The sequence below is a fragment of the Salmo salar genome, chromosome ssa20, assembly GCF_905237065.1.
Source record: "Salmo salar chromosome ssa20, Ssal_v3.1, whole genome shotgun sequence".
Taxonomy (NCBI): domain Eukaryota; kingdom Metazoa; phylum Chordata; class Actinopteri; order Salmoniformes; family Salmonidae; genus Salmo; species Salmo salar.
Genome location: NC_059461.1, coordinates 21,456,707 through 21,481,042, shown reverse-complemented (window position 1 = coordinate 21,481,042; position 24,336 = coordinate 21,456,707). Strand labels below are relative to the sequence as shown.

The 24,336-nt window shown below is 48.3% G+C and overlaps 1 protein-coding gene and 1 long non-coding RNA gene across 14 annotated transcripts in view; one reads left to right on the top strand and one right to left on the bottom strand.

The window, feature by feature from the left end:
• Positions 1-24,336, top strand: part of LOC106579918 (nuclear receptor corepressor 2) — a 142,321-nt gene that overhangs the window by 91,976 nt on the left and 26,009 nt on the right. For 10 of the 13 annotated variants that reach the window (XM_014160309.2, XM_014160308.2, XM_014160305.2 and 7 more), the window contains exons 12-20: positions 5,926-6,104; positions 6,940-6,994; positions 7,124-7,222; positions 9,801-9,961; positions 11,417-11,577; positions 13,398-13,460; positions 18,482-18,624; positions 19,317-19,455; positions 20,463-20,877. In XM_014160309.2, the coding sequence (XP_014015784.2) occupies positions 5,926-6,104; positions 6,940-6,994; positions 7,124-7,222; positions 9,801-9,961; positions 11,417-11,577; positions 13,398-13,460; positions 18,482-18,624; positions 19,317-19,455; positions 20,463-20,877 (1,415 nt within the window). The remainder of the gene's footprint in view (positions 1-5,925; positions 6,105-6,939; positions 6,995-7,123; positions 7,223-9,800; positions 9,962-11,416; positions 11,578-13,397; positions 13,461-18,481; positions 18,625-19,316; positions 19,456-20,462; positions 20,878-24,336) is intronic. The other 3 variants (XM_014160311.2, XM_014160310.2, XM_014160306.2) reach the window with 2 other exon arrangements.
• LOC123729143 (uncharacterized) lies at positions 12,049-13,758 on the bottom strand. The gene is made up of 2 exons (XR_006760883.1): positions 13,488-13,758; positions 12,049-13,108 (listed from the first exon to the last, which is right to left on the bottom strand). It is a non-coding gene; the product is annotated as an uncharacterized lncRNA (long non-coding RNA).

Genomic DNA, 24,336 nt, shown 5'->3' with positions numbered 1-24,336 from the left:
GCTGCCCAGAGACATATGCCTACCAGACGAGCTAAACTACTTCTATGCTCGCTTCGAGGCAAATAACACTGAAACATGCATGCATGAAACATGCATGAGAGCACCAGCTGAAACATGCATGAGAGCACCAGCTGTTCCGGATGACTGTGTTATCACGTTCTCTGCAGCCAATGTGAGTAAGACCTTTAAACAAGTCAACATTCACAAGGCTGCAGGGCCAGAACGTGTCAGCGCATGCTCGCAGTACCAACTGGCAAGTGTCTTCACTGACATTTTCAACCTGTCCGAGTCTGTAATACCAATTGTTTTTTAAGCAGACCACCATAGTCCCTGTGACCAAGAACACTAAGGTAACGTGCCTAAATGACTACGGACCTGTAGCATTCACGTCTGTAGCCATGAAGTGCTTTGTAAGGAAGGCTGGTCATGGCTCACATCAACACCATTATCCCAGAAACCCTAGACCCACTCCAATTTGCATACCGCCCTAACAGATCCACAGATTATGCAGTCTCTGTTGCACTCCACACTGCCCTTTCCCACCTGGACAAAAGGAACAACTATGTGAGAATTCTCTTCATTGACTACAGCTCAGCGTTCAACACCATAGTGCCCTCAAAGCTTATTACTAAGCTAAGGACCCTGGGACTAAGCACCTCCCTCTGCAACTGCATCCTGGTCTTCCTGACGGGCCGCCCCAGGGGGTAAGGGTAGGTAACAACACATCCGCCACGCTGATCCTCAACACAGGGACTCCTCAGGGGTGTATGCTCAGTCCCCTCCTGTACTCCCTGTTCACTCATGACTGCACGGCCAGGCACGACTCCAACACCATCATTTAGTTTGCCAATGACACAACAGTGGTAGGCCTGATCACCGACAACGGCGAGACAGCTTATAGGGAGGCGGTCAGACACCTGGCCGTGTGGTGCCAGGACAACAACCTCTCCCTCAACGTGATCAGGACAAAGGAGATGATTGTGGACTACAGGAAAAGTAGGACCGAGCACGCCCCCATTCTCATTGATGGAGCTGTAGTGGAGCAGGTTGAGAGCATGAAATTCCTTGGTGTCCACATCACCAACAAACTAACATGGTCCAAGCACACCAAGACAGTCATAAAGATGGCACAACACAACCTATTACCCCTCAGGAGACTGAAAAGATTTTGCGTTGGTCCTGAGATTCTCAAAATATTCTACAGCTGCACCATCAAGAGCATCCTGACTGGGTGCATCACTACCTGGTATGGCAACTGCTCGGCCTCCGACCGCAAGGCACTACAGAGGGTAGTGCGTATGGCCCAGTACATCACTGGCCATCCAGGACCTCTATACCAGGCAGTGTCAGAGGAAGGCCCTAAAAATTGTCAGACTCCAGCCACCCTAGTCATAGACTGTTCTCTCTGCTATCGCACGGCAAGCGGTACCGGAGCGCCAAGTCTAGGTCCAAGAGGCTTGTAAACAGCTTCTACCCCCAAACCATAAGTCTCCTGAACATCTATTCAAATGCCTACCCAGACGATTTGCATTGCCCCCCCCTTTCTATGCTGCTGCTACTCTCTGTTATCATCTATGCATAGTCACTTTAATAACTCTACCTACATGTACATATTATCTCAATTACCTCGACTAACCGGTTCACCCGCACATTGACTCTGTACCGGTACCCCCTGTGTATATAGTCTCGCTATTGTTATTTTACTGCTGCTCTTTAATTACTGTTCCTTTTATTTATTTTTCGTATTCATTTTTTTTAAAACTGCGTTGTTGGTTAAGGGCTCGTAAGTAAGCATTTCACTGTAAGGTCTACACCCCTTGTATTCGGCGCATGTGACTAATACAATTTGATTTGATTTTGATGTGTGATCCAGACAGATACAGTGCCTTCAGAAAGTATTCACACCCCTTGACTTTTTCCACATTTTGTTACAGCCCAAATTTAAAGTTGATTAAATTGAGATTTTGTGACACTGGCCTAGACACAATATCCCATAATGTCAGTGGAATGTTTTTATTTAAAAATTTTTTTTAACAAATTGCTAAATTGTCTTATCCCTTAGAGCATGGTGAAGTTATTAATTTTGCTTTGGATGGTGTATCAATACATCCAGTCACTACAAAGTTACAGGCGTCCTTCCGAACACAGTTGGCGGGGAGGATGGAAACCGCTAAAGGATTTTACTTTGAGGTCAATTGGGACTTTAACCTCTTACATCTAGACCAGTGGTTCTTAACCTTGTTGGAGGTACTGACCCCCACCAGTTTCATATGCGCATTCACCGAACCCCTCTTAATTGGAAAAATAAAATTCAAAACATAGGTATATATTTTACTGGTGCACAAAATGAACCGTGCATCAACATCATTGTTCAAAGAACAAAACCATTAAAACATGATTTTCACACAAAAACAAAAACATTATGAATATTTACTGCAAATCAGTGTGACTTCTACTGTTGCCTTTCAGAGACCAGTTCAGAAATGCGCGGCTTCACCTTGGCAAGTGCCACTCTCATGTCATTTTCGCAACAAAGTCTGTTCCTTTTCTTCGTTTTTATGTCCAGCATCCTCGAAAAGGATTGCTTGCAAAGATATGTTGTAACAAACGGTATGAAAATCTCCAGAGCTTTCTTAGCAATAACGGGGTACGTTACCATTTGTTGACACCAAAACGTTGAGCGTTGTTGTTCTGAAGAGTTGCTGTTGAACCTGGCTCTGCTGAATTTCAATGATTTCATCGAGGTATTCATCATTGACATCTGTTGTCTCAACACTAAACGTGAACGGCTGTCTCACCCATGCTGGATATGACTCTCTTGTAGGGAAGTATCCGTCGAGAGACTTTGTAAGCTCATCTAAGTGCGTGGCAATTGCTTGCTTCAGTTCCACAGGTACAGAAATGTCTCCGATTCCAGATACATCTTCGATCTTACTTACACAGTCGTCCAGCAGGGGAAAGTTTGCGACGTTATCGTTCTCTGTTCGTCGTTTCCATAACGGTAGCTTTTTTTGAAAAGCCTTCAGGTTTTCTTCCGCTTCGATGATGTTGACTCCACCGCCCTGCGTCTGTTGATTGAGATGATTGAGAGCTGCGACGATATCAGCCATGTACGCTAAAATGAGAATGAACTCAGAATTTTTTAAGCAATCTGCATGACGATGTTGGTGCTCTTGCAAAAACAGGGCTAATTCCACACGCATATGAGTCGGGTGTGAGAGTCGGGTGTGTGTCTTGACCTCCGCCGAACCCCTGAGACTGACTCACCGAACCCCTGGGGTTCGATCGAACCCAGGTTAAGAACCACTCATCTAGACGTTCAGCTAGCGGAACGCCTCACCAATATCCAATGGTATAGCGTGGCGCGAATTACAAATACACCAAAAATGCAAAAACTTCAATTTTTCAAACATATGACTATTTTACACCATTTTAAAGACAAGACTCTCATTTATCTAACCACATTGTCCGATTTCAAAAAGGCTTTACAATGAAAGCAAAACATTAGATTATGTCAGGAGAGTACCCAGCCAGAAATAATCACACACCCATTTTTCAAGCTAGCATATAATGTCACAAAAACCAAAACCACAGCTAAATGCACCACTGACCTTTGATCTTCATCAGATGACACTCCTAGGACATTATGTTATACAATACATGCATGTTTTGTTCAATCAAGTTCATATTTATATCAAAAAACAGCTTTTTACATTAGCATGTTTTGTTCAGAACTAGCATACCCACCGAAAACTTCCGGTGAGTTTATCGTAAGTAATTTAGTAAATGTTGACAAAAAACATAACAATTATTTTAAGAATTATAGATACAGAACTTTATGCAATCGCGGTGTCCAATTTTGAAATAGCTTTTCGGTGAAAGCACATTTTGCAATATTCTGAGTAGATAGCCCGGCCATCATGGCTAGCTATTTTGACACCCACCAAGTTTGGCACTCACCTAACTCAGATTTACTATAAGAAAAATTGGATTACCTTTGCTGTTCTTCGTCAGAATGCATTCCCAGGACTTCTACTTCAACACCCAATGTTGTTTTTGTTCCAAATAATCCATAGTTATATCCAAATAGCTGCGTTTTGTTCTTGCGTTCAAGACACTATCCGAAGGGTGACTCGCCGGCACATATCGTGACAAAAAATGTCAAAATATTCCATTACCGTACTTCGAAGCATGTCAAACGCTGTTTAAAATCAATTTTTATGTGATTTTTCTCGTAAAATAGTGATAATATTCCAACCGGGAGACGTTGTTTTCGTTCAAACACTGAAAGTAGAAAATTGAGTCGTCACATGCACGCGCGCACCAGTGTCATTGTTCTCAGAATGACAACTTTCCAAAACCCAAAGTCATCATTCCACGTTCTGGCGCCTTCTGAGAGCCTATGGGAGCCTTAGAAAATGTCACGTTACAGCAGAGATCCTGTATTTTCGATAGAGGCTACAGAAGGCCAAGAAATGGTCAGACAGGGCACTTCCCATATAGAATCTTCTCAGGTTTTGGCCTGCCATTTGAGTTCTGTTATACTCACAGACACCATTCAATCAGTTTTAGAAACTTTAGGGTGTTTTCTATCCACATCTACTAATTATATGCATATTCTAGTTTCTGGGCAGGAGTAATAACCAGATTAAATCGGGTACGTTTTTTTATCCGGCCATGAAAATACTGCCCCCTATCCTAAACAGGTTAAACATATTTCAAAAGATGCATCCTGTTTGCAATAAGACATTAAAGTAAAGCTGCAAAAAATGTGGCAAAGAAATTAACTTTGTCCTGAATCCAAATCGTTATGTTTGGGACAAATCCAACACATCACTGAGTACCACTCTTCATATTTTCAAGCATGGTGGTGGCTGCATCATGTTATGTGTATGCTTGCCATCAGCAAGACTAGGGAGTTTTTTTAGGATACAAATGAATGGAATAAAGCTAAGCACAGGCAAAATCCTAGAAGAAAATCTGGTCCAATCTGGTTTCCAACAATCACTGGGAGACATTCACCTTTCAGCAGGATAATAACCTAAAACACAAGGCCAAATATACAATCCAGATGGGCAAAGCTCTTAGAGACTTACCCAGAAAGACTCAGTTGTAATCCCAGCCTAAGGTGATTCTAACAAGTATTGACTCAGGGTGTGAATACTCATGGGATATATTTCTGTATTTCATTTTCAAAAAACATGTTTTCACTTTATCATTATAGGGTAATGTGTGTAGATGAGTTTAGAATAATTCTGAATTCTGGCTGTAACACAACAAAATGTGGATTAAGTCAAGGGGTATGAATACTTTCTGAAGACAGTGTAGATACACACACACACACACAGAGTAAAGAGACTGTAGCTCTGCCACTTGCACAACCGTTGAGTTTGAACTCTGCACAGTGGTTAGAGGTGTCACTTCCTCTCTACCCCAGTCACCCTCATTCCTCCCTCCCTCCCCTCTGAAAGGCATGCTGAGGATGAAAGGGGGAGAGATGTCAGCCACAGGGCCCCTGCTGTGAGTGTTCCACAGGACAAGCAGAGCTGGCTTGTGAATAACAGGGCTAGTCATCACACTGAGTACAGTACAGGGGCAGTGTTTATCTATAAGGTCAGCCCAGGCCTGGATAAGCACTGACTGCTCACCCTAGGCGTGCAGCATCGCCCTCTTCCCCCTCCTCCTCCCTGACTTCAAACTTCCTCTAAATCTCATGACCTCTTACACACTTAACACAACACGATTGTTGCGCTTGTGTCACCACCGTTGCCTCTGTGCACTGTGTTTATCTCAGCATCCTGTATTTGGAAAGCTCTGCTTTGGTGTACACTAACAGCCTACTCACTCCAAGACATTTTGTCTGTTTGTCTGATTGTGTGTGTGTGTGTGTGTTTACACGTGTGTGCGGGTGCGTGTTTGTGTCAGAACACCGAGAAGCAAATGCGTCAGCTGGCGGTCATCCCTCCCATGCTATTTGACGCAGAGCAGCAACGTATCAAGTTCATCAACATGAACGGCCTGATGGACGACCCCATGAAGGTGTACAAGGACCGGCAGGTCATGAACATGTGGAGCGAGCAGGAGAAGGACACCTTCCGTGAGAAGTAAGTCACTCACTCAGACGTAGAAATACACTGCATAGAATGGCAGAGCTATGTGCTGTGCAGTAGTAGACAAAGCATCGTTTTGTGTTTCTGAGAGCAGTGAGAAGTGGCATGCATGGTGGTTTGGTCAGGCTGAGATTTGGAATAGAAATGTCTGTGACCTATCCAAAGGTCCGGGAGTTGTTGAGGAAGTGAATCTTCCCTCTGTGAGAAATGAGAGGATATATCAACCAGCCAAACGTAAACCACAGATGGAGATCAGAGACTGTGAATGCTGCCCCGGTGCAGAGAGAGAGATGTGGATGTGATGCCTGCTGCTGCAGACTGCACAGTGAAGTGTCTTACCCTCTCAGCCTCAACCCTCTCAGCCTCAACCCTCAGTAAGAGAGAGTTGGGAGAGATGGAAGCAATGCTCAGTACTGGCTATGTTTTCCTATTGGGATATAAAGTACGGGAAGAAAAAAAAAATGTATGAAATGTATGCACTCACTACTGTAAGTCGCTCTGGATAAGAGCGTCTGCTAAATAACTAAAATATAAAAATGTAAAATGTAAAGTAATGTCAGGTAGGATGCACTGATAGAAGTCTGGTGAAGGAGCTGTATGTTAGTGTGGATGAGAGCATGCTTTAGATGAATAATAGAGAGTGAAATATCTCTGGAGAGATGGATGTGTGACTGAAGTCATCGCTGATGGGAGCCTCTTCTCCCATCAGGCAAACTACACATACGTCATTCTCCACAATTTACCTGCATATCAAAAGGCAGAGTGCCTTTAGATAATTCATTTGATATAAAGTGTTAAATATGTATCTCTGTCTGCTTTGTGCTCACAGGTTCATCCAGCACCCAAAAAACTTTGGGCTGATTGCTTCTTTCCTGGAGAGAAAGGTACATTTGGGAAGACCCTTCCCCCCTCACTCCATGCACAGTGGTAGACCCCAAGTTCTGACACCTGAGTAGTCTTGTGTTGTCATCCTGCTTGGGAGATGAGGTCCTAGTAATGTTATTTTGTTTCAGACGGTGGCAGAGAGTGTCCTCTTCTACTACCTGACCAAAAAGAACGAGAACTACAAGAACATTGTGCGCAGGAACTATCGGCGCCGTGGCAGGAGCCAGGTACTGTACCTAGAACCTTACGGAAACTAACCAAACCACTTCAGGCATTCTCAAGGTGAAAGACGGTTGTCAGTTGAGCGGCGCTGCGGTCTAAGGCGGCGCTGCGGTCTAAGGCGGCGCTGCGGTCTAAGGCGGCGCTGCGGTCTAAGGCGGCGCTGCGGTCTAAGGCGGCGCTGCGGTCTAAGGCGGCGCTGCGGTCTAAGGCGGTGCCGCCTCACTCCATTGTGCATGGAGTGAGACATCACTACAGACCCGGGTTCTATCCCAGTCTGTGTCCCAACCGGTCGTGACTGGGAGTCCCATAGGGCGGCGCACAATTGGCCGAATGTCGTCCGGGTTAGGGAAGGGTTTGGCCGGGGGGGCTTTACCTGGCTCATTGAGCTCTAGCGACTCCTTGTGGTGGGCCAGGCGCCTGCAGGCTCACGGTCGTAAGTTGAACAGTGTTTCCTCCGACACATTGATTCGGCTGGCTTCCGGGTTAAGCGGGCGGGCGTTAAAGAGCGTGGTTTGGCGGGTCGTGTTTCGGAGGATGTATGACTCTACCTTCGCCTCTCCCGAGCTCGTTGGGGAGTTGCAGCGATGAGACAAGATCATAATTGGATCGCAATTGGATATTCCAAAATTGGTGACAAAAAGAAGAATAGTGGGTTGAGTACCACTTGCATGGAGAGGTAAAACAGCCATGGGGCTCTGTGAGTAGTGGGATCAGTAGAGGATAGGTCGTCATGCAAGCAGCACACCAATTACTCATGCTACACCCCCACACACACACACACACACACACACATTCATGCTACACACACATCACAACTGCTGCTACCAGACTCTCATTATACTAATCAGTTCATACACTTGCCCCCTATCCCCATATTCCCCAATACAAGTGTAAATGTTGGACTATAAATGGTGCCTTCCTGTATTATACTTATGCTAAAATGTTTATCCTATTCTACTGAGCCATTTACTTTATGTTCATATGCTTATCTTTTATTATTTCTTATTGTTGTTGCATTGTCGAGAAGGAACCTGCAAGTAAGCATTTAGTTGGATGATGTATACCATGTGTATCCCGTACATACGACTAATAAAACTTGAACTTGAATGTGACACCTGCCGTTTTGCCCCCCCCCCTCGTGTCAGCACTAATGTGTCTATCGACGTAACTTTTTTTTAACAGGTTGTTTCCATTGCTAATGATCGCCCAGCTATCACTTAGACCCAGATCAGGTGTTAGGCAGTTAAACTCCAGCGGCGCTGCAGTGTGTGGGTGCAGTGTGGTGGGCGCTAATGAAACGGGCCATTAATTAGCCAGTGACCTTTCCTGTGGGCATCAGCCGGTTGGCAGTGTCTCTTCCTAATCTCTCCCAGAGACACCTCAGATTATTACCTAGCTAGCCGACGCTCAGCTCGTTAGCTCGTTAGCCGCACTGGGGCTAACGCTAATAACACAGGGAGAGAAAGGGAGACAGAGGAGTGTGTGAGAGGAGAGAGAGGGAGTCAGCGAGTGAGAGATTTGTAGAAGGGGTGGGGGAAGGGAGAGCAGAGAAACGTCTCCACAGGGTCAAAACAGATAACGTTAGTGAGTACAAGAGGGATGGGAGCACACAACAATACGTACTAGTAACAACACAAAAGCTAATGAACGCCCCGCCTTATTGAGTCTGTTCTCTTCTGTTGCAAAGCAAAGCAGACCATAGATAGCAGGCTGCCTGGGTCTGACTCATGTAAGACTCCTGTAAATGGCTGTGTTTTTGTTTTTCGATCTGTTTTAGGTGCATGACACTGGGCTAAGAGGGAACAAATGGAGATCGTGATAGTGTATGGAGATGATTAGACTGCTGTTTATAGTCTCCAGGTCCCAAGTGGAGGAGGGAGTGAGACAAAACTCTAACCATGTTTATCCACTAGTGGGTCACTCAGTGCTGTTATTGAGTTATGGCTTTTTATTTGTTGTTTTTTTGCGTTGAGTTCATCTTTGAGAGAGAGGAAACATTAAATCTGGTGACATGGTTTAAATGGAGTTATGCTATCTCTGTGAGAATGGTCCATTTTGATGTAGCCTGCTCTCCATCTTTTTGTGTTTCCTTGTCCAGAGCTGGATGTAATGCCTCTGTTATTAGAGTAGACATGAGAGGGATTGAATAGGCTTTAGCTAGACATCCATTTACTTACAGTGCTTTCATTAAACCATTAACACACAGCACACCTCCCATATACTTAGGGAACTGTGCTTTCCAATGCATGAATAAGTGTAGTTACCACCAGTTATACCAGTGTTAGTAGCCAGACTTTGGCAGTCTGCAGCATTTCTTTCATGATATGAACCCTCACCCTGAGCCCAGACAGGAAGTGGAAGAGGAAGTGGTTGTGGGCGCCAGATGAAGGCATATGCGTTGTTTTTGTGGTGTACGTACTGGCATGCATGGCAGAATGACCTCAACACTACTACATGGCTCATGTATGTGTTTGTGTGTTTCTATATAGGTTCTTATACATGTTTTACATGTGCTTATATATCTGTAAGTCACCAGGGATCATGTTTGTGACAAGTGTGTTGTCTTGTATTCCACCCCAACAGCATAGCCAGCAGCAGCAGCAGCAACAACTGCAGGTGAACCGCAGCAGCCAGGAGGACAAGGAGGAGAAGGAGAAGGAGAAGGAGAAGGAGAAAGAGAAAGAGAAGGAAGGAGAGAGGGATGAGGAGAAGACTGAGGGAGAAGACAAGGAGGATGTAATGAAGTGAGTCTGCTTGCATTCTGTCTCGCTCTAAATTTAGGGGTGTCAAACTTATTTTTCCCCGGGGGCCGCATTCGGTCTTCAACGAGGTCTGAAGGGCTGCACAGAAGATGTGTTATATTTACTTGCTGTCGAAATTAGCAGAAAATAGTTCAACATCCATCGTTTTTAAAATTTTCGGTGCTCCCTGATTGTGAAGCTTTCATTCCAGTGACTATTAGCGAGCTGGACACAGTCAAGAAACGGTATAAATGTAGGGCCATTATAATTTCTACACAGTTTAGATGTGGTTTTAGTCATTTTAAAGTATGTTCAGTTCACCCCCCCTCCCCCGACCCTGCACTAAATCACGTCTGAATTGGTCCATGTCTGTTCATTGGAAATGGAGTGGGAGTTAGATTTGGCTGCCCTGACTAGATCTGGAAAGGTAATCATCAGATGGAGCTTTTTTCAACCCTGACTAGTTACTCCTCCACCTTCAGCCAGAATTTCCATCCAGTGAAAAATCTGTATTTTCCCCCTTTAAAAAACGGCTGTTTTCCTGTTTTTCTTCTCTCACTCCCAAGAGGCTACTAAAAGTCACATTTGTAAGATTCCTTACTTATTTTCTTTTAAAAGTGGCATGGTTGAAACACCATTACCGTACTGTCTGTTGCTACAATAATCCAGCTAGTCTCCTGAGCTTGGAGTGTGCTGTGCGTGACACTGCCCTGGCATCTCCGTGGGCACGGTGCCAGTGTGAAGGAGAGGATGGGGGAATCAGTGGATGCTTCTGAACACTGCAATCTGTGTGAGCAGAGCAGCGGAACATGGAGAGCGCACTCACCGCAGTGTGGTGTTGTCCTCATGTTGACTCGCATGTTTCACAAGGAAGAACAGTGAAGGATGGAATTCTATAATCATGTCCAATCTTCTAGCGTAGCTAAGCCCCCAGCTCTGAATGGAGAGGCGGTTGGATAGGTTGTTGTTCAGTGCTACTGACTGACAGAACATTGAACAGGTGTTTCCCTGCCTGACTGAGTGTTGTTGATCATGATTAAGCATCTGCAGTGCTTCCAGTACCTGGGCTGAGGAGTCCCTGACTCCCACAACACCCTGGTTGGCACAGCTGGCACTTCTATATTTAGTGGGCCAGGCAGCAGAGCAGGTTGCCTCTAGAAGATAAATGATGCCAGACCAGGGGAAGATGAATTGAAGAACACTGGCTACAAAATCACTGGCCTGTCATGACGCTGACAGGATATATTGCCTTGCTTGCTAAACTTAAAACGTCGCTCTCCTGAGCCTCGAGGTGTGTGTGTGTGTGTGTGTGTGTGTTTTACCCAGACAAACATCTGCACTTTTTATCAGGTTTTAAGTTAACAAACTCAACAGTACACATGTGCAGTGCAGGCCAGGCAGTGAGGAAGAGGAGGGTGATGAAGGTGGTGTGACTGACTGACACTCTTCCCCCTGCAGGGACGACACCTCCGGCGAGGACGGGGAGGACAAAGAGCCCACGGTGGCTTTCAAGGGTCGACGCACGGCCAACAGCCAGGGTCGCCGCAAGGGCCGCGTTACCCGCTCCATGACCAGCGAGGTGGAGGAGACCGCCACGCCACCGCTCAGCAGCGAACTAGGTACGTCTCACTCTACTACTATAGTCTACACTGCTGCCTGATGTCTTTTACGGCGTGTTCATGGTCTTTAACACACACTGCTGTTTTCACCTGAGAAGAGTTTCATCACTGTGCTGATATTAGCTACACACATAAACCGAAAGAGCCAGGATCTCTCTGAGAAACATTTCATGGCTGTGTTTGTGGCCTGATTTGGAGGTGTTTTAATGAAATATATGGCCAGGATACTGCTGAAGCACGTCTGTTTAGTAGGTCCACCTGATTTAATTGAAACTGAGCATATAATCACACAGAGTGTGGATGGTTTGATACCTGCTGGCGCTAGAACAGCCCTCCTATCCTACATCCTGTCAGTCAGTTCAGTCTGCTCTCATTGCTGTGTGCTTATTTCCCTTGTCATATCCCACACCACAAGGGTGCACTGTGGCTCTTTCTCCAAACTCTTTTAAACACACAGACCTTGGCCGGGAATAGAATATAATACAACTTTATTGTCCATCCAGGATGGACATTTTTCTTTGGCATCACCTCACATTAAAAGGATCACATCCGAATACATTCTCACGTCACACACATTTAAATCAGTCACTCCGTCATACTGCATACACTAAAAACATAGGACATTGATGTTAAACATTCACTCACAACTGACTGCTGCCCCAACTTCACTGGATAGATAAATACATATACCAATACAATTTATATTGCCTTTAGTAGTCCACAAGGAGTTAATGAATGTTTGAAACGCCTTGGCCAGGGGCATTCGGAAGCGCCGGCCAGAGGGAAGCCTCTCAAGCTGAGTGTGTAGGTGGTGGTAGGGGTCGCCAACAACAGCCAGTGCCTTCCTTTTGGTTGCCTTGTGGAACAGACTGTGCATGTGGTCGACCAATTACTTTGCTGGCTGTGTTTACTATTCTGGTTAGTTAGTTAGAAGCTGCCATTTTAAGATTATTTCTTGCTTAAACAGGAGATATAATGCCAGTAAATGGATCCTTGTGTAAAGAAATTACATGTACTTATTCTGCCTGTGTTGCTCTCTGGTTCATTACATAATGACTTGGATCCAGACATTCCTAAGGCTGATAATGGGTGGTAAAATAATACTTCATGACAAAATACCCAGTAAGTCAGCAATACTCCTGCCTCAGTTTTTATTCCCTCTACAGTTAGCACACTACACACACACACACACACACACACACACACACACACTGTAGCTGCAGGCGATCCGAGTGTTGATGTTTCAGCACTTTAGTTGGCTGTTGCTTCTGCTGTGGGTTAGTCCCAGGGAATCCCCAGGTGGTCTGAGCCAGCCAGAGGGGCTCTGTTCTGATCAGCAGCTCGGGTCACTCTCATTTCCTCACTGTTACTGGGCTTGTTCCCCTTCCCCACCTCGCCTGCTGTTACTGTGCCCTTCACAGCCTCACTGAGAGGACACAACAGCACTGGAACTGCAGCTCTTCTCTGTTCTTCGTTCTTTCTCATCTTCTTTCCAGTCTCTTCGACTCTGCCAGGGTACGGCTGGCCTCTACTGTAGACAGAGAGAACAGCCTCTTATGTCTATAATCATTAACTGACGTTCTCCTGGCCTTCCTGCTTCCTACCTCTTAAACAAACAACCTCTGTTGACCGGCTGCACCAGCAAGGAGCAAAGGCAACCCTGCCCCCCTAGCTTTTCTCTCTTCGCTTTCTTTTCCCTCTCGCTCTCTGCCTTGCTTTCTGTCACTCTCTCTCTCTCTCTGTCTGTTGGATCCTCCCCTCCCCTCCCCCTCCTGCCCACTCCGCGCTCTAACCTGGGGCTTCTGCTTTTTCCCTTTCAGCCAATCTGGAGATGAATGAGAGCTCTCGCTGGACTGAAGAGGAGATGGAAACCGCCAAAAAAGGTACAAATCAACCAAGAAACATATTACCTCTGTGTGTGAAATAGAACCCGGCAGCGCCATTCATTCAAAAGATCTTCCTCGTCAAAGACAAAACCACCCGTAGGCTTGGCGGTGTTTTTTCATTTATTATTTTTTTGGAAAGTGGTGACAAGTGCATGTGCCTGCGACTTCCTGTGAGATAGGCTAGGCTGCAGCCACGTGCTGCTGGGTCCTGTCTGTCTGCAGCGCTGTGTAGGGCTCCACTCTGCTGCTCCGCTGTCTGACTCAGGGCCGTGTATGACGCTTGCTGTAAAAGTGCCACCCTCGGGTCCCTAGCTAGAACAGCTTCAGCTGCAGGAGCCGGCTAACACTTTTTATAACGGCCTGATTGTCTGACTGAAGATACAACCTGGCCTCGCCTGGGTGGGAGGGGGTTTCCCCACTGTGGGCCCTGCAGACCAAAGACCGCCGTGGGTTTTGCCTGTCTGTTTGCTGTAGCGCAGTTGGCGTTATGTTGCATGCGCTGCTCACAGCTCAGTCTACAGCTCAGTCAATGATTGACTGACCTTTCCGTTTCCTCCAGTGACCCTGTTCGGGAGAGGGATTTCCGTCTGGTGTATTACACAGGATTTGTTGATCTTTCCAATTTTTCAAATGTTTGGGATTTTCTCAGAGTATTTTAAGCCTATTTGTGACTTTGTTTATGTCTGGTGAATATTTTCACTGTGCTTGTGTTATGCGTTTTTGAGATCGTTGCTTGAAACGCTATGATCAGCCACTGTACTTGTTACTATATTGGAGGCGATAAGAAGATATAAATGAGTGCTCTTGTCTATTTCATGTTTGGGTGTGAAAATGATTGCTTGTAACCTCCGCTACCGTTTGCATATCTGACGACATGTGGTTTCTCCATGAGCCTTAGTTCTTGTTTTGTGGCCGTGTTTAGATGAAGTGGCAAAGATTCTCTATGATTTTCAGTTCTGTTAATGACTTGAACCTGTCTTCTAATCTTGCAGAACAGTAGCCTATCTGTTGTGTAATACGGATTTTAATCAAGAAGTTCCTCTGATACCATGAATGTACAACTGAAGGCAGAAGTCTGTTACAGCAGATACGTCTGTCTGTCGCGTCTGTCGCGTCTGTCCCGTCTGTCTGTCTGTCTGTCTGTCTGTCTGTCTGTCTGTCTGTCTTCCGTCTGTCTGTCTGTCTGTCTGTCTGTCTGTCTGTCTGTCTGTCGTACTGGGTGTTATTTCTCCTGCTGCAGACTCGGTCTCGGGGGGCTGTTGTGATGACTGGCGCTGGCCCTTGGAACATGGCCCTGAGTAGTAATCCTGGTTAATGTCTTCAACTCCATTCTCTCGCAGTGGGATTAGTGGACCTCTCCATCCCAGGGGATTAGTCCTGCAGCCCGGTGGGAGCTGGGCTTCTATGAAGAGATTATATAACCACAACCACAGGGCCCCCATCTGAGGGGGTGGGGATATTTTACCTCCCCGCCATTTCTCATCTGCCAGTAACCATGAGTGATACCCATGCCTGCCAAAAGGGCTTCCCTCTCCATGGCTCCTCATATGTAGGCTAGCCCAGTAGCCCCCCAGCCCCGCTCCCCTAACCCTGGCCTGAGTAGTCTGCCAGCCCGGCTGTCAAGATGCACACACCACTTCCATGAGCTTGACCTGTATATGTATTAAAGAGGCTTACACCTCCTCATGCTAATGTGTTTATCCCATCTTGCTAAAAAGATAAAGGCATTTATAGCGCCTGTCAGGCGATCAACATTTCGCCATGGCCGCACTCTGATGGATTACCACTGTCTTCTCTGGTCATAAAGCCTGGCATCTTTAACAAGGGATGGCAGAGCTTTTGAAAGCCTCTGTCTCGTGTCTTTCTTCTCTGTATCCCTGTGTGCTTGTGTGGGGTGTGTGTGTGTGTAGTTAAGGTAGGCTTATGGGGAACAGGAGTGCTGAGCGATAAGACCTGTGTGTGTGTGTGCTCCTTGGCTAGCGTTTATGTAAGTGCTCTAATCTGGCGGGCTTTGCTTGGGCACAGTGAGGCAGCCAGGCAGCTGGGTAATCGTCTCTCCCTCCCTCCCTCTCTCCCACCGCCTGCTGTAGTGTACAGTACTGTACAGGTCCATTTAAAGGAGCAGCAGGTAGAGCTGGCTCTCTGCTCTGTTCTGCTCTCTCTGATGTGTTCTGCTGTGCTCTGGGCTGGATCAGTCTACAGGATTCTCCCCCCTCTCTCCATCTCATTCTTTCACTCTTTCACACTCTCGTTTTTCCATCTTTCTTTCTCTCTTCTCTCTCCTCTTTCTTTTTCACTCTCCTTCCTTCTTTTTCTCTTTCTCTCTCTCTCTCCCTCTTTCTCATCTCCTCTGGGCTCCCAGTCAGTGTATGCTGAGATGGGAGGAGATGGCAAAGGCCCTAATTGGCAGTAGCTGTGGAAGAAGCGTATTTTTTTTATTTATTTCTGCTCTCTCGGTGTTGTTCTAGACTGGAGAGGGGTCACATTCAAGATGAAAAGCAGGTCAGTCAGTAAAAATGTGAAACCCTTTATGCTTTCTCATGGTATCAACATCAACTCTCTCTCTCTCTCTCTCTCCTCCATTGTCCTAGCTCAACTCCCCTGCTCTCTCTCGCGCACTGCCTTTCTCTCTTCTCTGTTTACCCTCGGACTAGCTGTGTGTATGTGTTAGTGAGTGAGAAAGAGAGAGGCTGAGTGAATGTGTACCAGTGCATGCATTTGTGTGTTTATGTGGATGTCTGTGTGTGCAGCTCTGCCTGCTAGCCGAGTGAGTGGGAGGGGGGAGGGTGAGAGGGGTAAACGGGGAGAGATAGAGGAGAGATCAGATGAGGAGAGAGAGAGGCTGAGCACGTAGCACCATCCCACAGTCCCACTTTCCTCGGAAAGTCCTCCCAGACGGCAGCCATTGGGGAAAGACACGGCTGAGAGCAATGGACTAGCCCTGACAGAGAAAGAGCGTGTGGGGGGGGACAAAGGGCGATCCAGGAAAAAGCGAGGGAGAGGCGAGGAGCGGAGTATGTCAACCTGACACCGGCTCCAGTTTCAGGCCAGCAGGAGGAGGGGTGTGGAGGCTGAGCTGGAACCTAGCTGTTTTCTTTCTCTGCCCCTCCGGAGTGGAATCACCAGGAAGCTCCAGCCTGCCTCCCACCCTGTCTGCCTGCCTTTGCGGAGATCAGACGGCCGATAGCGTGATACAGACCAGGGACACAAGGGACGGCTGGAGTGACAGGCACGTGAGAATGGGGACACTCACTCCCCGGCCCAGCTAGGTGTTGATTGGGCCGTAGGCGGGAGGAGCTTATGGAAATGGATGGTCATGATTGGTTGAGGGAGTTTGCCACCTGATGTATTTGAGCAGCAGCTTCATTATTGGGATACTGCTTCCTCTTATGTGTTGTCCACCAGCCGGGGACCTGAGGCTAATGGATCTAGAGCTGCTTGGATTGTTCCTGTGCTCTGGTTAAACTGAATGGACCGGATCTGTGAGATGGAGTCGTAACAAAGTGACCCTTGACTTTCAGTGAATGAATTGCAGTGTCATTGCTTCAGGTTCACTAGGTAGAGCAAAGTGTCTGCGTGTGTGTGTGGTGTGACACGTAGCAGGGTGTCTGGCTGGACTTGTATGCTCTGGGCTGTAAAAGGAGAAGGCTGTAAAAGCTTAATAGATGTTAATCACGTGTTCCTCTCTCTCGGAACAAGCCCGGCCGAGCGGCTCTGTCCCTTTCTCTCTCTCGCATCTCTCCTGCTTTGCCTTCCATGCCTGTAATGAATATTTCAAATGAAATACCCAGTTTATTTTTTAACACTTGCCGGATTGTCCATGCACAAAGGCCCTGAGAGGGAATATGACAGGCAAGACTTGGACTGAGGCCGTGTTTGCGTGTATATGGGTAATCTCATGGAAGCAGTAACTTCATGGTAACATGCTCTCACCTCTTTCTACTTTCTATTCCATGAAGTGTTATTGTTCCTCATATTCCTGGAGGGTATTGTAATCTGTATTTGATACACTTGTGGTTTAGATGCTATATCTAATCTGTAGTAAACTTTAGTTAAATATGGATATGAGCTGCAGGCTGGTGTTTTCTAAAGGCTTGTCTTATCGTGTGGTTGTTGTCAGATTGTTGTCCCACTGCATCCGTTTAGAGGCAATATCTTGGAACCTATAAACCCATGTCCATTGTCGTCCCAGGAGGTTGTTGGGTCCATGTTCACTGATAACGGAGCGCAACCTGGCCCGTGAGTCTGTCCTCATGCCAGAAGCTGTCAGGCTGGCACAGGAAACGAGTGGGCGGTGTAAGCTCCTTACAGTGTCTGCTGTTAATGAGCTGACCTTAGCTTACTGGAGACTCTGGAGAAACACTGAAACACACACACACATTGGGCTTGTTCAACATTGGAGCTTCCATTGCAGGAGACTGCCGACTGACTAATCTACAAATCACCTTGCATCATAAATAACTACTTTATTAATATTTATCAGTCAGTCACAATCAACCCACAATGCATCACAGATGCAGTCAACTTGAACACACTCTTTCTCTCTCTCTTTTTCTTGCTCAGTCTCTCTCTCTGTCTGTGTATCACACACGCACACACACACACACACACACACACCAGCAGCAGGAGTGGTGTGTCCCATGACAGGTTGATCTATCCCAGGCAGCTCTGGGCCCAGCAAGGCTTCCAGACTCTTGTGTAAGATGCTATCATGTGGTTGACTGGGTAAAGGACCAGTCTTTCCTAGAACTGGGTGACTTCAAAGTTTCACATAATGTGACAGAGAATGACCCCAGCCCAGTGGTGACAATTAGTGATGTCATTAGTTAGCTGAACCTGTCCTGTCAAATCTAAGAACAGCACATTGCACTGAGCCACACTGCTGACTAGTAGAAGTGGTGTCTGTCTGTTCATGTTGGATTGAACGGACAGATGTTTATTGACAGATGGGCATTCTTCATGTAGTCTTAGGTGTTCTGCCTGTGCTGTGGTCTAATCCCCGTCCATGTTAATTCCAGGTCTTCTCCAGTATGGTAGGAATTGGTCGGCCATCGCCAAGATGGTGGGCTCCAAAACTGTGTCACAATGCAAGAACTTCTACTTCAACTACAAGAAAAGGCAGAAACTGGATGAGATTCTGCAGCAGCATAAAATGAAATCGGTAATGTCTTGTCTTTCATGCTAAAACACGTAAATCAGGGAATGGCAACATTTTGAAGGCCCTCGCGTTAATTCCCTCCAAAAAATACAATAACATTTTTATTTTATTTTTGGGGAACTCAGTCTGGGTGATTCTGTGAGTTAGAATAGTAAAATACACCAAGTACAATTTAGAAATGTGGTTGTGCATCAGCGGTTTTTATCTTATGTCAGTCACTGATAGTCAGTCAATTAGCCCATGTCAGCTAAATTATTTTAGATTGCTAAGTTAGTTTAGCGGCCAGCTATCTAGACTTGTTGTCATGGTCAAATTGTTGGGAAAGGACTAGTTAAGCATTCAGAATTGCACAAAATGAACTCTAAAACATATAAATGTTTAGATCTCCACTGTCAAGAGGGGGGGCCACTAAAATGTTTTGCTCATAGTGTGTGTTTGGGGGGGGGTACGCAGACCCGCGAGCAACTGCAGCCCCCGTTCTGATTTTTGTTTGTGGCCCCCCCACCCTCATCAGAGTTGCTCATCCCTAAGTTAAATGATCAACTTGAAAGAGAACCTATAGTCTGAGCTAAGTAATGCACCAACCAAGCCGGCCATTTCTCTAAGTGCCAGACAGCAGTAGGCACATTTACCTCGTGGTTATCAGTGTGTTGTTCCCAGCCTGCGATATTTAGTGTGTGTTGGTTTTCACCCAGGAGAGAGAGCGTAAGGCGCGGCGTAAAGGCAAAGCTCTACAAAGTGAAGAGGCCAGCGCCCCGTCTGCTGCTGAGGAAGAGGAGATGGAGGGTTCCGGGGCCAGCGGCAACGAGGAGGAAGCTCCCGAGGATGGAGAAGGTCGGAACAACACACACACACACACACACACACACACACACACACACACACACACACACACACACACTACAATAATCAATGTCAGAGAGCACAGGGACCCCATTGTCAATATACCAACAGTTTATAAGCACTGTCACAATACTCAAACTCGCAATCACTCATTCACATGGACTGATCAGAAGGCAGCCATGTACACTTTAAGACTAGTTTATGAAACCATTTTCAATCAATTTGAAGGTAATATCTTTGTGGTGATGGCAGTGTTTCTTGATTTAGAAATCTCTGGAGTGCTGAAGGGAGAATGAATGAAGTGCAATATGGACTTTTAACAGCATCACAAGAATGTCTGTGTTGAACATGGAGTTGGATGTGAGAATAGAAAGACAGCCTAACCACGTGAGCGTATGGGAATGAGAAACATATAGCTAAGACATTAGATAAATTATTTAAGTAGTTGTTTGCTCTGTAGCAAACATTTACAGAAGCGGTCGTCTACCTAGCAAAATCTGAGTTTTTTTGGTTGTAAATTCTAGGATTTTCTTTTGGACCCTGGCTGATTGCTCATATTTCTGGTCAACTCATTTAAATACCCTGTTGATAACGGACCGTCGACTCATTTTAGACCAAATTCACAAGACTGTTTATTGTTATGCCTCGTCATTCTAGTAACCATGGAGAACATTATCAGACCCTGGGAATAATGTACAGTAGTAGTTTGTTGGTACACAATCACCAATAGTCTGTTACCATAATAGAGCTGGGAAGCCCCAGGGGATTTCCTTCATCACAATTGGGTTTTGTGTTCTCCCTCATTGTACAGTGAAACCTGATTAGGTGTAAAAGTGGCACTTTATAAATCTGGTTTCAGAGAAAGAAGGGGCTCAAGAGAGGTGGAGATGGAGGACAAGAGGATATAACATGATTTACTGTAGCCAGGCAGCCCATATAATATATGCGGTATTCCCTTTGTCTCTCACGTGCTCACTCTCCTCTCTCTCCTGTACCAGGTGGGGCTAACAACAGCTCGGACACTGAGAGCCTGCCCTCTCCGCGTTCCTCTGAGGACAGCAAGGCTAAAGAGGAGGGTGGCGGTAGGGCCAAGGCTGGCTCCAAACCTGGGGACAAGGAGGCCTCAGGCTCCCACATGGTCCAGGGAGGAGATGAAAAGCCCCCAGGAGATGGGGACAAGGCCATCAAGCAGGAGGTGAAGACTGAAGCAGGGGAGGGTAGTAAGGAGCTGCCCAGTGAATCCACAGACAGTGACAGAAAGCCCCCCACTGCAGAGGCAGAGGAGAGCAAGAGCTCCTCCAAGAGCTCCAAGAGGGACCACGAGCCCAAGACGGGCTCCCATGCAGACAGTGACTCTAGCGCCACCTGCAGCGCTGACGAGGTGGAGGAGTCGGAGAACACCGAGAAGAACAGGTAGGGACTTAGGGCTGGGTGAAGGGGTTGCAGGTGGGGGCTTAGGGCTGGGTGAAGGGGTTGCCGGTGGGGGCTTAGGGCTGGGTGAAGGGGTTGCCGGTGGGGGCTTAGGGCTGGGTGAAGGGGTTGCAGGTGGGGGCTTAGGGCTGGGTGAAGGGGTTGCCGGTGGGGGCTTAGGGCTGGGTGAAGGGGTTGCAGGTGGGGGCTTAGGGCTGGGTGGAAGGGTTGCAAATGGGTCTTTAGGGCTGGGTGGAGGGGTTGCAAATGGGTCTTTAGGGCTGGGTGGAGGGGTTGCAGGTGGGGGCTTAGGGCTGGGTGGAGGGGTTGCAAGTGGGTCTTTAGGGCTGGTTGGAGGGGTTGCAAGTGGGTCTTTAGGGCTGGGTGGAGGGGTTGTAGGTGGGGACTCGGGGCTGGGTGGAGGGGGTTCCAGGTGGGGGTGCGGGGCTGGGTGGAGGGGGTTTCAGGTCGTGGCTCGGGGCTGGTTGTAGGGGTTGCAGGTGGACGGCTCGGGGCTGGTTGTAGGGGTTGCAGGTGGAGGGCTCGGGGCTGGGTGGAGGGGTTGCAGGTGGAGGCTTGGGGCTGGTTGTAGGGGTTGCAGGTGGGGGCTCAGGGCTGGGTGGAGGGGTTACAAGTGGGGGCTCGGGGTTGGGTGGAGGGGTTGCAAGTGGGGGCTTGGGGCTGGGTGGAGTGGTTGCAGGTGAAGGGTTCGGGGCTGGGTGGAGGAGTTGCAGGTGAAGGGTTCGGGGCTGGGTGGAGGGGTTGCAGGGGAAGGGCTCGGGGTTGGGTGGAGGGGTTGCAAGTGGGGGCTGGGTGGCGGGGTTGTAGGTGGGGGTTCGGGGCTGGGTGGAGGAGTTGCAGGTGAAGGGCTCGGGGTTGGGTGGAGGGGTTGCAAGTGGGGGCTTGGGGCTGGTTGGAGGGGTTGCAGGTGAAGGGCTCGGGGTTGGGTGGAGGGGTTGCAAGTGGGGGGTTGGGGCTGGGTGGAGGGGTTGTAGGTGAAGGGCTCGGGGCTGGGTGGAGGGGTTGCAGGGAAGGGCTCGGGGCTGGGTGGAGGGGTTGCAAGTGGGGGCTTGGGGCTGGGTGGAGGGGTTGCAGGGGAAGGGCTCGGGGTTGGGTGGAGTGGTTGCAGGTGAAGGGCTCGGGGCTGGGTGAAGGGGTTGCCGGTGGGGGCTTAGGGCTGGGTGAAGGGGTTGCAGGTGGGGGCTTAGGGCTGGGTGAAGGGGTTGCAGGTGGGGGCTTAGGGCTGGGTGGAAGGGTTGCAAATGGGTCTTTAGGGCTGGGTGGAGGGGTTGCAGGTGGGGGCTTAGGGCTGGGTGGAGGGGTTGCAAGTGGGTCTTTAGGGCTGGGTGGAGGGGTTGTAGGTGAGGGACTCGGGGCTGGGTGGAGGGGTTGCAGGTGGGGGTTCGGGGCTGGTTGGAGGGGTTTCAGGTGAAGGGCTCGGGGCTGGTTGTAGGGGTTGCAAGTGGGGGCTTGGGGCTGGTTGGAGGGGTTGCAGGTGAAGGGCTCGGGGTTGGGTGGAGGGGTTGCAAGTGGGGGCTTGGGGCTGGGTGGAGGGGTTGTAAGTGAAGGGCTCGGGGCTGGGTGGAGGGGTTGCAGGTGAAGGGCTCGGGGCTGGGTGGAGGGGTTGCAAGTGGGGGCTTGGGGCTGGGTGGAGGGGTTCGTGGTGGTTGCAGGTGAAGGGCTCGGGACTGGGTGGAGGGGGTTGCAGGTGGGGCTTAGGGCTGGGTGAAGGAGTTGTAGGCAATTTGTGGCAATACTCTACAACTATCATCAACCATAAACTCCTAAGGCCTTTGTGGGTGTGTGCATATGTACTAGAGCTAGGTGATATGGACAAAATTCCCTGTCCTGCTAAATAAACTGATCTATAACGATAAATAGAACGCAAAGTTTTTAACGAATTGCACCACAGTTACTTTTTTATGTACTGAACAAAAATATAAACGCAACATGCAACAATTTCTGGCATCTTTTATTTCAACTCATGAAAAATGGGACCAACACTTTGCATGTTGCGTTTATATTTTTGTTCAGTGTATTACCCTTAAAACCACTACTACTGCTTTGAATGCTGTAGCTCAATTGTCCTGTTAGCAATCGCCTATATTAGCAGATTTTTTTTAGGCAACTTATTATCATTATCAGTAAAATGTCCTCTAAATTGCCGGTTGGGTCGGTGTTGATAATTTTCGGTTTATGGTCCAAGTTCTAAAATGTGTGTGTGTGTGTGTGTGTGTGTGTGTGTGTCAAAGATGTGGGCTGACAGAAGTGGGGATTCGTCCTGCAGTGTTTGCAGAGTATTTGTTCAGTTTTTTCCATGACAGCAGACTGCATGTATTGGCAGAGCCTAGGGGAACGTTGCCCTCTGTGCCAAAGCAAACAATGGGAGGGAGTGTGTGTGTGCGCCCCAGTTTCTCTCATTGTGTGTGTGAGTGGGTGTTCATGTGTGTGTTCCGGAGTATCTGTGAGTAGGGGATGGGTGGTTGGGCTTGTGGGATGGAAAAGCAGTCAGACCCTCTGCTCTCTTTGTGTTTTCATAGTGCGAGGTTCTGCTCAGGGTCAATCCGTGTTTATGGGAAAAGTAAATAAGAGAAGCCCGGCTATGGCCATATTAAGGAATGTGTGGTACATCCATTGGCAGGCTACTGAATGAGAAAGTGTGTTCTAGTTACCTCCCTCATTCTTTTTCTCTTGCGCGGGCTCTGGCTCTCGATCTCTCTCTCGCGCGGGCTCTGGCTCTCGATCTCTCTCTCGCGCGGGCTCTGGCTCTCGATCTCTCTCTCTCTCGCGCGGGCTCTGGCTCTCGATCTCTCTCTCTCTCGCCGGGCTCTGGCTCTCGATCTCTCTCTCTCGCGGGCTCTGGCTCTCGATCTCTCTCTCGCGGGCTCTGGCTCTCGATCTCTCTCTCTCGCGCGGGCTCTGGCTCTCGATCTCTCTCTCGCGCGGGCTCTGGCTCTCGATCTCTCTCTCTGCGCGGGCTCTGGCTCTCGATCTCTCTCTCTCGCTGGGCTCTGGCTCTCGATCTCTCTCTCGCGCGGGCTCTGGCTCTCGATCTCTCTCTCGCGCGGGCTCTGGCTCTCGATCTCTCTCTCTCGCGCCGGGCTCTGGCTCTCGATCTCTCTCTCTCGCGCGGCTCTGGCTCTCGATCTCTCTCTCGCGCGGGCTCTGGCTCTCGATCCCCTCCCTCCCGCGGGCTCTGGCTCTCGATCTCTCTCTCGCGCGGGCTCTGGCTCTCGATCTCTCTCTCGCCGCGGGCTCTGGCTCTCGATCTCTCTCTCGCTCGGGCTCTGGCTCTCGATCTCTCTCTCGCGCGGGCTCTGGCTCTCGATCTCTCTCTCTCGCGCGGGCTCTGGCTCTCGATCTCTCTCTCTCGCGGGCTCTGGCTCTCGATCTCTCTCTTCTCGCGGGCTCTGGCTCTCGATCTCTCTCTCTCGCGCGGGCTCTGGCTCTCGATCTCTCTCT